Source organism: Sinocyclocheilus anshuiensis, unplaced genomic scaffold, assembly GCF_001515605.1.
Source record: "Sinocyclocheilus anshuiensis isolate Anshui unplaced genomic scaffold, SAMN03320099.WGS_v1.1 scaffold1102, whole genome shotgun sequence".
Lineage (NCBI taxonomy): Eukaryota > Metazoa > Chordata > Actinopteri > Cypriniformes > Cyprinidae > Sinocyclocheilus > Sinocyclocheilus anshuiensis.
Window position 1 is genome coordinate 1422353 of NW_015539924.1, and position 13073 is coordinate 1435425.

The following is a 13073-nucleotide window of genomic DNA, read 5'->3' on the forward strand; positions in this document are numbered from 1 at the left end:
CAGTTTCATGAATCTTTTTGACTGACTCATTAAAAAGAACTGCTTCATAAGAAGAGTCATTTGTTGGCAATGAAAAATTCTCTGCCTGATTGAGTCTGATTCAAGCTGCTTACATTCAAGTGAGTATGAGACCGTTTCATAAAAGTTTATTTTGACTGATTCATTCAAAAAAAATTGTTTGTGAATCGGATATCACAGAGTCATTAAAAAGACAGAGTAGAGTGACACTGGCATGCAGTCTACTATGATGCAACCTAGATTTTCAGTTATTGTCGCAATGTTTACTTTTTGTTGCAATTGCAACCATTTTAGTTACATTTTTTTTAATCTTGTTGTTGAATTTCTTTCCCCCTTTGCATCCAGACTCTTTGGTAGCAAATCTTGCAACAAGCAAGCTCCGGTCACCACCATGGAGAACATGAAGAACTCCACCATCATCTCCAATCCTCATGCCACGTCTATCCAGCAGAATGGTTCTGTAAACACACCATCTGTCGCCAGCGGAGGCAGCGGCCCAGTTTATAATGACAGCCTGACGGTGCCCTCTGGGGGTCATGGAGAGCAGACCCTTTCCTCTATGACCTCCAGCCCAGGATCAGCTTTCTCTCCTTGGGGAGGCAGGGATAGATCGGGCTCCAATCACATCAGTAGCGACTCCATTGATGTTTCCTTGGGAAAGGAAGATTTATGTCTTAATCGGACCAACAGCGCCCGAAATGGCCTCTCAGACAGGTGAGAAACTGATTGTTCAACCATGCAAACTTCATGTCAACAGAAATGATTCTTCCAGCTATTTGTGACTTGAAAGTATGGTTTATATCTCTAGTGATGATCTATCTTCCTTTCCACCTACACCTCTTTAATCATTTCTTTATCTCCTCTCCCTTTTCTGTCACTTTTATCTGCCTCTTTTTGTTTTGTCAGCCCTGTACCCTCCTCTAGCCCTCACTCCTCCCCCTCTGCTAGCCCTAAATTTACCCGCAACACACTCCCACAGAAACAGGACAGGTAAAGCTATCTTTGTGGTCAATTGGTCAGTTTTGCTTTGTGTTTTTGTCTTGCTTGTGTGCATTATGGTCAGGGCTCCTGACTGTGACTACAAAAAATAGAAATTTGTAACAATAATTTGAAGGGAAAAAATAAACAGGAAAACTCAGTACTTAGTTATGTTCCTTTCATGTTCTTCATGTTTTTGGAATGACAGTAAACCTTCCTTGATTCCTTGAAATTACTCTTTTGAACTAGTTCTTTTTAGTCAAAAAGATTCACAAAACAGTCTCAAACTCATTTCTGAATCAGATTTTCTCTGTCAGTGAGTTATTTCTGAGTGCGCAATTGAACCACAAATCTTTTTTCATTTATGTCAGATTTAAAACAAACAGAGAACACAGTTACTTGGAATTAATAATATGTGTTCACAACAGAGATTTTGTGTAATAAGTAATTTTTAATTCTATCAATCTAAATCTAATTTGTCAGCCAAAACAGTAATTTAACTCCTTAATTTTCTTTTTTCCCACCTTTTTTTTTGAGCCAGTGGCTCCCTACTCTTTGTTTTAGTCTAGATCCCTGATTATGTCAGTAGTATGCCAATATATTGATAGTATGTCAGTGCAGTATGTTTTAACTGGGTTTTGATTCGTTTAGTACACAATATGGTATTTACTTTGTATGTACCTGCTGACCTGGTTAAATATTGTAGTATGCAAATAATCATGGGAGCTTGGAGCTGTGGACTTGGGTTTTCTGTTACCCACCATAGATTGGATAGCTGTGCTTATCCTGGCATTGTGACATTTATCTTGGAGCTGTTTTCAAGAGAACATTCATGCGAAAGAGAAAAACAACACTCCATTTCACTGACTTACATACACTTGTTTTAAACCTGCAGGTATGGCCATGTGCCTCAGGTCAAAGGTCATGAAGAGGCCCGTGATTGGCTACGTTCTCCCTCAGCTGTTGGGCTCCCGGATTCAATTGGCTCTTCCCTCTACACCCCTGCCTCTGCACTCAGCTCGCCCTCCGGCACACGCTTCAACTTTAGCACACTTGGTAAACACAAGAAAATTTGCTTTTGTTACTCTAGGGCAGGGGTGGGCAAACTTGACCCTTCCAGGCCACTTTCCTTCAGAGTTTAGCTCCAGCCCTAATCAAACACACCTGAACCAGCTAATCATTGTCTTCAAGACTACTAGAAGGCTACAGGCAGGTGAGTTTTATCAGGGTTGGATCAAATCTCTGCAGGAAAGTGGCCTGGAAGGGCCAAGTTTGCCCATCACTGCTCTAGGGTTTACACTGTAAGATGCACAATATATTGTTACCATATTGATTATGATTATCGACCAGTGTTAATATTGGTGTGTGTGTTTATATATAATTATAATTTTTATATATCTCCACCGATACCGATAAATTTAATGTGCATATGTAATCTTATCAATTACATTTGCTCTCATCTAATGGTTATATAAAGTTAATTTAAAAATATAAAAAAATAAAAACTATTTTAGGTAATCTCTGTTAATCTAGAAAATCTTATATCCAAATCTAGATATCCATGAATATCCATTTTTCATGCAATGCATTATACTGTTGTGAAGTTTAAAAAAATATATTTTTTTGGTTTTATGTGTATTTTTTTAGACAAAATAGTATACATTTTAATATCAACCATTTATTGGTTATCGGCCATAGCATGAAAATAATTACCGATATATAGGTATCACCCTGAATGGTGCATCCCTAGATTATGTGTAAAATATTATTTTAGATAATCGTCTGTTGGATTATTACCCAGTACTCGCAGCAGACTAAATGCAGCTCAAATTGTCATTAATTACTCACCCTTGTGTCGTTCCAAACCCATAAGACCTTCGTTCATCTTCGGAACACAAATTAAGATATTTTTTGTTGAAATGTGAGAGCTCTCAGACCCTGCATAGACAGCAACGCAACTGTAATGTTCCCAGGTCCAGAAACGTAGTAAGGACATCGGTAAAACAGTCCATGTGACATCAGTGGCTCAACTTCAGTTTAGCGAAGCTACGAGAATAATTTTTGAGCACAAAGAAAACAAAAATAACAATTTATTTAACAAATTTTCTCCCCCGAGTTACGTCTTCCACCATTTTAGAGAGTATCACAATGCATACGCACGCTTTCCCCTAAGCGTAAACAACGCTGATTATGCAGATTACATTCATGCGCGTGTTTTCTCCCCCGAACATAAATAACGTTGATTACGTCGATTACGCTCTTGGGTACTCTCCAAAATGGCGGAAGACGTAACTTGGGGGAGAAGAATTGTTAAATAAATTGTTATTTTTGTTTTCTTTGTGCTCAAAAAGTATTCTCGTAGCTTCGCAAAACTGAAGTTGAGCCACTGATGTCACATGGACTGTTTTACCGATGTCCTTACTACGTTTCTGGACCTGGGAACATTACAGTTGCGTTGCTGTCTATGCAGGGTCTGAGAGCTCTCACATTTCATCAAAAATATCTTAATTTGTGTTCTGAAGATGAACGAAGGTCTTACGGGTTTGGAACGACACAAGGGTGAGTAATTAATGACAGAATTTTCATTTTGGGGTGAACTAACCCTTTAAGTTTTAAGTTAAGTTTAAGTTTTCAGTTAGAATTGTCAGTTGTATTGAAAGTTTTAATTTTATGCTTTAACTAAAATATCTACTAGTCTCCCCCTTATTGTGAACTTTGAATGCACATTCATGTCATTAGGTTCAATCTTAGTATTTTTTTAACCCTGATCCCTGTGTTGACAATCCAGGCAGTCCCACCACAGCTTCTCAGATAGCAACTTTGCGCGGCACCAACGGTCAGGGCAATCACGACAACCTGTGCGACCCCTACAGCGATCCACGTCTGAGGAACTCCTCGATGAGCCTGGAGGAAAAGAGCCGCACTATGAGTAGCTCCGGATCGTTCCATGAGGGCCTGGAGGAAGGTGAGACTTCAGAATGATTCTGATGGATCTAAATAAACGATTGTGAATTTGTGCGATTTTTGTGCACTTTGGTGTGTATAAGGAGACTAAATATGAGCTAGTATCACCTGAATGCGTTATTTCTGTCTGCTATCAGAATTTACTATCATAACTTAATCCATAACGTCATGTTTTTGGAAAAGAGGAAATAGACCTGCATTGTTCCGTTAGCTAATAACTAAATGATAGATTGTCATTAATGTTAGGGTTTTCGACAATGTCAGGCTGTAACGTGTGTCCTTACTTGTGCCAAAGCATAAACAAACAAAGAGCGGCTTTGTTGGCCTGGCAGACTTTTCCCCATAGTTAATGTTGATTTGATGATTAACTCACCTGCATTGGCTCAACACCACTTGTCCCAAGGCTCTTTTGCTTTTTGTATTTATGATTCATGCCTTTGTAAGGTAGTGATGGTGTTGATTTCAATGTGCCAGTGAACTTAAGCAGTGGTGTTCAGGCTTGTAAAAAGAACAACAGTTGCTGTTCGCAATGATGCATGTCCTCAATCTAATGTAGTTTTTTTTAAAGGTTATTTTTGCCCAGTCTGTTTGTTACTGGCTTAAAAAGGAAAAAAGTTGTCTCAGAGAGGAATTACTGTTACATAAATTTGTATTTGGGGAAATTAATGTGCACTGCAGAGCTTTAAAAGCACTGTGGTGGCACCATGGTAAAATGGTGGTATTTTGATGTATCATGGTACTGAATGATTACCATATTCAGGTGCCATAAAGGAATTCATATGTATTCAGTAAGGATGTATTACAGTGATAAAAAGTGACAGTAAAGACATTTCTAATGTTACTAAAGATTTCAAATAAATGCTGTTCATTTGAACTTTCTATTCATCAAAGAATACTGAAAAAAAATGATTATGGTTTCCACAAAAATATTAAGCAGCCCATCTGTTTTCAACATTGTTAATAATCAGAAATGTTTCTTGAGCACCCAATCAGCATATTCAAATTATTTCTGAAGGATCGTGACAATAAAGACTTGAGTAATGGCTGCTAAATTTCAGCTTTTATTTAAAATGTCATTCTTGTCTAGGTTTTTTGTCTAGGGTTAAAAATCCCCCTTATGCAATTTCTCTGGACCGTGAAGAAACCATTTGTTCCTTGAGATCAGTCATAAATACTGATCCCTTAGTTTAGTTTAAGCACCACTCGACAGAGTTATTTATTTATTTATTTATTTATTTATTTTCATTTTGAAAATACAAGGAGAGGAACACACAAACTCATAATTCTTTGCGAATATGCAGTGTGATGAAGGGGATTTATAACCTTTTATCGCAAGGGCAAGTTGAATACCCTTTCATCTACAAATGAATTCACAGTACATTTGTTTTGGCACACTTTTGTTTCCTTTTGTTTTTGGTTTGGCAATAACACATATCAAGAAAAAACATCCTTGCACGAATAACTTATCAGAAATATTCTGGCCATAAAGCTATTGTTGACTAAACAATAGCCCGCTAAAAGGTGATAAGCACTTTATGGTGTTTCAGTATGTGCTAGCTTATCTTGCTAATTTTTCATGCTAGTTTTTCAATGGCTCACATACTACTGCAATACAACAATGGTTTTATTTTGATAGTATTTTTCTTCTCGTCACAGTTCATGGCTCATCTTTGTCTCTAGTCTCTAGCACATCGTCAGTTTACTTTACGGTGAGTCAAAAGATTTTGAATTGATGCTAAATCTTAAAGTTCAGTTTCATATGTCCGGGTTGTCTTGCGATACTTTTGTTAGCTTTACAAACTTACAAGTTAGCTGTAAAAACTTGTGTAGAGTTTTCACTGTTAAAGTCAATAGACTTTATAGTCATAAATGTCAGACTTAATGAGAAATTACAAGCAGTTAAGTTAGAGATAAGAGAAATTAACCAATGTTTAAACTGCGTTTATCAGGTAAAGGTAATAACACAAAATCCTCATGGTGACTTGTCTTTCTCTTAAGTGTCTTTCTTTACACAGATTCTCAAAAATCTTTATTCCAAACCATTAATCTTTGTCTTTTCTTCTTTTTCCATCTCTAGCCTGAGGAAAAGGCTCAAACGGAGGTGAGAACAGCGTCCCTTATTTCTTATAATGTAAATTATTGACTGGGTTGCACATGGGAGCCTGTAGACTGTCCAAAACACTGTTTTTCTCAGCTGGTTTGTAATTTTAAACACACTTTGATGTAACTCTCTTCAAACCGAAGAGTTGAAAATTTCTGTGTTTGTCATGACGGTCTTCGTGGTAACTGTCCTTGATATCTACTCTTTAATCTTTGTGTTTTATGTCTGCATCCAAAGTTTCCCTTTCATGCTGATCAAGGGCTAGTCTCTCCTTAGCACATTATTATATGAGAAACCACAAACTGGTCTGACATTAGCATCAGAAGTCAGCTTGTGTTTGAATAACTGAATTTAATGTTTGTTTAGATCCGTAAGCTGCGGAGGGAACTGGACTCGTCGCAGGAGAAGGTCTCGACGCTCACAACACAGCTCAGTGCCAATGTGAGTACACTGGACAGTCGTTTTGGCACTATTAACCACAATATACCTTCAATAAACACTGCATCGCTTCTTTCTTTCAACTAGTTTTCATTCATATTCAATTCTAAATCTGCCTAGCATAGCTCTTGAGCATCAAGCATCATTGTGAATAAATCTGTATTTGATAAAAAGTCGTATTGTGAGATGTAAACTGATCCAATCAGGAGATAAGAAGTCACAATTACTAAAATAAAATGGTAAAAATAATTAATAATATATATTTATTAGTAATTATAATAATTATATATATATTATATATATCTATTAAAATTATTTATTTATTTATTTATTTTCAATTTAATAAAGTAACAATTATCTTTATTTTAAAAAAGCCAGGCTTCCATAACATCTGCTACATTTTACCTATATATAAACCCATATATGTTCAGGGGATAAATTGGCAATTTTTAAACTGTGGTGTTATCAAAGATGTTGTTAGTAGTTATAGAAGCGGTTCATGTTGGATTTGTAACATGGTGTAGTCTTGACTTTTGTACAGCTTTAACAGCTGGTAAAATAGTGATTTATTTTTCCGGCTGCCTGCAGTGTATTGAGTATGTGTGTATATTTGTGAGATGCACCTTTAAGTGGAATTACTTGCTCAATAAAACAAATATGACAGCCCCCATTTGGCCGACACAACCTAATGAATCGTCACATCCTAAAACCCCTATCCATCAGTCAGCTCTCATATGGGTTTCACAAACAAAACTAGAGGCTTTTGCCTTTCTGGGGTTTGTTAAAGTGTTTTACGCACGCACAAATGCACCGACTGCTCCTCTGCTTGGACGAAAACCTTTTGAGGAAGCTATATTGGGGGTTATCTGATGTTTGAAACAGCACATGCCCAAACACAAACCTCTGACTCCCTCCGATGGAAGTCATGCAGATCTCCAGTCCCTTGATTATCGGCTCATGTTGCATATGATACGCTTGTTATGTTGTGTACGAGTGTGGTTGCTCATTGTTGGCGGCCACAGCTGAGCAGAAATCTAAGGTGCACGTCGTCCTTGGTGTTTTAGTACGTACGCAGTTCATCACCCCAAAGATGTTGACAGGCAAAGCTAACTCCAGTCGAGCAGTTACCTGGCATCCTCTGAGTCATTACCCATCTTTGAAGAGGGTCTGTGAGAGGACTAAACCAAAGCCTCTCAGGCATAGCAAGAGCCACAGCGGCAGCTCAAAGAACCAGAGTAAATGGAGGAAGCAAGAATTCACTGAGGTGGGCTGAAGATGTTTGAATTTTTAGAGCTGGTTTTTTAATATGATGATGCCTTGAGGGAGTTTGTGATGCTGCTTAGTTTGAGGATTGTGTTTGTGACTCTTGGGATTAAGCTGTTGTTGTTTTGTAGCATGTATAAAATATATATATGCTGTCAAATCGATTAAGCATGATTAATCACATCCAAAATAAAAGTTTGTGCTTGCATGATGTGTGTAATGCGTATATATATATAAATACACACACATGCATGTATATATTTAAGAAATATTTACGTGTGTATATATACATATATTCATATTTACATATGCTTTATATTATATAAAAAATTAAAATATATATTACATATATATCTTAAAATATATACATGTGTGTATTTATATTAAGAATATTCAATTATACTATACTATCCACAATATATGTACATTTATAACTATTTATTGTTAAGATATACAGTATATATATATATAATTTATATTGTATATCTTAATACATATATATAATGCATATATATTATAAATGCATCTTATAATACATATATCAATTATATAAAAATTAGCTTATATTAAAAGCAGAGTATAAATAGTTTATTATATTTATTACCTGTATTAGTAGTGTTTATCATTTTGGAATTTTATTTGTATTTTTTTGTAATATTTGTAGTATTATTATTAGGGATGCACCGATACCGATACTGGTATCGGTATCGGGCCCGATACTGAGCTCTTGTATTCGTACTCGTACTCGTTAAAATGCCCCGATACCAAACGCCGATACCACACAGCATGTGATAAGTGCCATATTCAGACAAAGAAACACCAACAACAGACAGCAGAATGGAGTTAAGGATGTCTACTATGAAGTATATGTATGCAATGAATATAACGTTAAACATTCAGTATTAACGCCTGTATAGCTGATGTGCGCGAGCTGATAAACAAAGCACGCTGAGAGGATTGAGCGCGCGGCGGCGCAGATGCGCGAGCTTGTCGAGTGAATATACCTTTCTCACAGACATCACTGGAAAGTTTGTAGTTCGGTTGGATATGTCAAAAACAAGTAAGTAAAACAATGCAGAAGTTACGTGCATCCCTAATTATTATGAATCGATTTTAGACCTTATTAATTATATTATATTTCTATATTATATGCATGTGTTTTGTGTGTGTGTGTGTGTGTGTGTGTGTGTGTGTGTGTGTAATATTAATTGTCATATTTCAATTTATCTCACAGTTGAAATTAGTATTGTTTATTATGAAAATATATTATGAATACACTTATGTTATCCATATCAGTTATATCGATCTATAATATATTATACTGATTGTTTCTATGTATATGTATGCATGTGTGTATATGTGTGAATATATATAAAAAGCCAATTAAATTATACTATACAATCCACAATATTATATACATTTATACATTTTTATTGTTATTAAATAAATTCATTAATAAGTAAATTAATGAATTTTGTACTACATATAGCAATTATATAAAACATGTCTTATAATAAAAGTAGAGTATAAAATAGTTTATTATATTTATTGCTTATATTAGTAGTATTTATCATTTTGTAATTGTATTTTTACTATTTGTATTTTATTTATTTCTTTATCTTTTTATATTTGTATTTTGTATTTATTTACATAAAAATATTTCTGTATTTATGTTGACATTAGGTGAGGATGTCAGTCTTTAAACTGGCTATTGAGTTTTTACCCGTTTCTTTATCCTCTAAATGTCAGCTTAACAACCCGAGTTCATGCCACAGCTTGTCTTTATCACAAAACATCACGTCTCACAGACATATTTGGATCCATTACTGACAAGCTGCGACCCACATTTTTCTAGAAATGTGATCATACTTTAGTTGACTGCTCAACATCTGGTTTAACTCTACTACTGCTTTGAGTCTTTGTCCATTTATGGCATTTTGCTTAATAAAATAAAACTGGTTTACTTTGTAAATGAAATTGTGTGTGTCCTCAGGCTCACCTTGTGGCGGCTTTTGAGCAGAGTTTAGGAAACATGACCATCCGGCTGCAGAGCCTGACGACGACGGCAGAACAGAAGGTGTGTGTGAGAAAGACTGTGAGTTTTGTTATTTTTGTAGGGACGAGAATTTCTGAAGAAGTCCTCATGACATATTATAACCTAAAATCCATCCCTATGAGGAAAACAGCCTCATTTGGTCTCTAAAAATGTACTATTGTTAAATATAATTGCATATTGTTTAATATCACTTTTTTGCAGGACACAGAGCTGAATGACTTGAGGAAGACCATTGAGCTCCTTCAGAAGCAGAACTCAGCGACTCAAGCCACCATCAATGGAGTCATTAACACACCAGACCCAACATTAACAAACCGCAAGGGTGAGATCTCAATAACTTCAGTACAATAAAAAAAAACAGGATCACATGTATTACCTATGCTTCATTTTTCTTTTTCTTTCTCTCCCTCAGTTTCTCTTGATTCTGTCAACGGGTCGCCTCAGTCCCAGCGAGAGTTGCGGATCCACAGGCAGCCCTCATCAGACAGCGTCTCCAGCATGACCAGCGCCACCAGCCACTCCAGCATTGGCAGCAACCTGGAGCTGGATGCCAAGAACAATAAGAAGAAGAAAAACTGGGTAAGTGCTCAAACCCATCCATCCAATGCAAAAATACCTTCTTTTCTCCTAAAACACGGTTCTCTCCAAGACTGAGCAGACTAGTTAGAGTTAGATCAATGCTAGATTGGATTATGTCTTTCTTTTAACCATTTAAATGTTACATTTTCTTTTCATTTGTGGATGTTTCATGTCATCAGCCTACATGTGGTGGAGGAAAGGTGAATACTTATGTCTTAGAATTAGACTTCTAAACTTAGAATTGTGGGTGATATTCTTGGCTTTGTGTGTTTGTTTCAAACAATTAATCGCGATTAATCGCATCCAAAATAAAAGTTTTTCTTTACATATTATATGTGTGCGTACTGTGTATATTTTTATGTATATATAAATACACACACATACAGTATATATTTTGAAAATATTTACATGTGTGTATATATATATATATATATAAATATATTTAATATCTAAAAATATTTATCTTAAATATATACATGCATGTATATGTATTTATATATACATAATAATATACACAGTACACACACATATTATGTAAACAAAAACTTTTATTTTGGATGCGATTAATCGTTTGACAGCACGATTTGTTTTGAAAGTGTAGAGTAAATATCAGTCATCGATATCATAAATTCATTTGTCCTCTTGCATTCAGGCTGTATCATCTGGTGGAGGAAAATTACCTGATAACTACGTATGCAAAGCTAACGTTGTTGTCGAAGTGTTGATGTTGTTCTGCAGTTTTAGAGCTAGAACCAGTGTTTTTCATCAATAGATTTATCAGATTTATGTTGTGCAGGTGATCTCCTCTCCTTCAGAATGTGTAATCCAAAACACATTTTGCATTTGTATTATAAAATCTGCTAACTGTTCGAGCGAGTGGTTATTTAGCTACATGGTGTTGAATTATGTTTTTTGTCTGATTTTCCCTGTGCTTTCATGTTATGGTACAGGTATATGAGGTAAGGTGGGATAAATGACTCCTTCGGAATATCCTTTTATATTTCTGGAATGTTTTAAAGGGATAGTTTATAAAGATAAACTTTAAAAAGGATATTAGCTACTAACAGCTGTGTGTTGAAGGTTTCGTAGTAACAGATTTGTTTTTTCCACAGCTGCGGAGCTCCTTTAAACAAGCATTCGGGAAGAAAAAGTCTCCTAAATCGGCATCCTCTCACTCGGACATTGAAGAGATGACCGACTCTTCTCTGCCATCTTCACCCAAACTCCCCTATAACAGCTCAACGGCCTCTTCTCCCATGATACGCAACTCCCACTCCAACTCCCTGTAAGCTCCTCACATCAACAACAACAACAATAATACTAATAAAAATGTATTATTATTATTATACATTTATTTATTTTAATTAACTTATTATAATAAATATTATAATAATATCTGTTCATAAAAATTGTTTTGCAACCCATATTTCCTATTTTTATTTCATGCCAGAATGAGTGTGCAGAAGTTAAATTAAATTAAAATAATAATATATTGTTATTTATTATTATTTGTTACTATTTATTATTTATAATTGTGTATTATTATTATTATAAATGTATCTACTAAGCTCCTCACATCAACAACAACAACAATAATACTAATAAAATGTATTATTATTAATGTTGTTATTATTATTATTATTATTATTATTATTGTACATTTATTTATTTAATTAATAATTTATTGTAAATTATTATTTTATAATAATTTATAAATTATAATTTATTACAAAATTTATTATTTATAATAAAGAGTGTATCCTTATTATTATTATTATTATAAATGTATCTATTATCTAATTATCTAAGTTATTTTTTTCTTGTTTTAATAATAATAATAATAATAATAACATTATTATTACTAATCAATGTATTATTATTTCTTATTTTTCTATAATAATAGCCCGATTCCTTTTGGTCTTGGTTCAGGAAGCACACCTTTAACCAGGAGTTTTCTGAAATATTTGATTTTCTGGAAACTTCTTAAGCCTCATTTTGGATGGAAGAAAGATTTCTAATAGACAAGCACCATTTAAAGTGTGATTTAGTCTAGAACTAGGTAGTGTTTTTTGGAAAATACCACCCATTTTGTAAACTAAAAAGTTACACACACCCAAATTTTATGTTGCTACAGAGTAACTCTCAATGTGATGGCACTTTATAAATGTCCAATGCAACGTGGAACACCCTCAGAGTTTCTCTCATGGTTGATATGTGTATGTTCATAGTCCTCAACTGTCCTCGCTGCCTGCACACGGGCCTGTCTGGGGCTGTAGCAGCAAGTCCATGAGGTCTGCCTCACTGGCACGGTAAAGGGAATGGCACAAACAATACCAATATTTCTCAATCTCTGATGATCAGTTCCCTGAATAAAATGCCAAGAACAGATGTTCAACCAATGACCCCTACATTAGTCATTCTGAGCAATTAACAGTTTTAAAACACTATATGCCCTGATTCATAAATAATTAAGTATTGTTTCTATTTCCAATTCTTGCACTACTTCCACAGTTCATTGATGGAAAATTTCACTGTTAATCAATATTTAATGGTTTGTGATTTTTTTTTCATTGTTTTGATTCAAATTACAAAACAATGAACTAATCTTAAAAACAAAACACCACAATAATTTATTTTATTTGTTTGTGTGTGTGTGTGTATATATATATATATATA

At 34.8% G+C, this 13073-nt stretch overlaps 1 protein-coding gene across 4 annotated transcripts in view; it reads left to right on the forward strand.

The window, feature by feature from the left end:
- LOC107686659 (neuron navigator 2-like) overlaps positions 1-13073 on the forward strand; it is a 76672-nt gene that overhangs the window by 58832 nt on the left and 4767 nt on the right. For 2 of the 4 annotated variants that reach the window (XM_016483742.1, XM_016483745.1), the window contains 15 exons: positions 364-732; positions 943-1008; positions 1892-2052; positions 3785-3961; positions 5617-5669; positions 6038-6061; positions 6428-6502; positions 9756-9839; positions 10020-10140; positions 10231-10397; positions 10577-10597; positions 11050-11088; positions 11348-11356; positions 11510-11682; positions 12626-12706. In XM_016483742.1, coding sequence (XP_016339228.1) covers positions 364-732; positions 943-1008; positions 1892-2052; positions 3785-3961; positions 5617-5669; positions 6038-6061; positions 6428-6502; positions 9756-9839; positions 10020-10140; positions 10231-10397; positions 10577-10597; positions 11050-11088; positions 11348-11356; positions 11510-11682; positions 12626-12706 — 1620 coding nt within the window. Of the gene's footprint in view, positions 1-363; positions 733-924; positions 1009-1891; positions 2053-3784; positions 3962-5616; positions 5670-6037; positions 6062-6427; positions 6503-9755; positions 9840-10019; positions 10141-10230; positions 10398-10576; positions 10598-11049; positions 11089-11347; positions 11357-11509; positions 11683-12625; positions 12707-13073 lie in introns of all 4 variants that reach the window. The other 2 variants (XM_016483741.1, XM_016483743.1) reach the window with 2 other exon arrangements.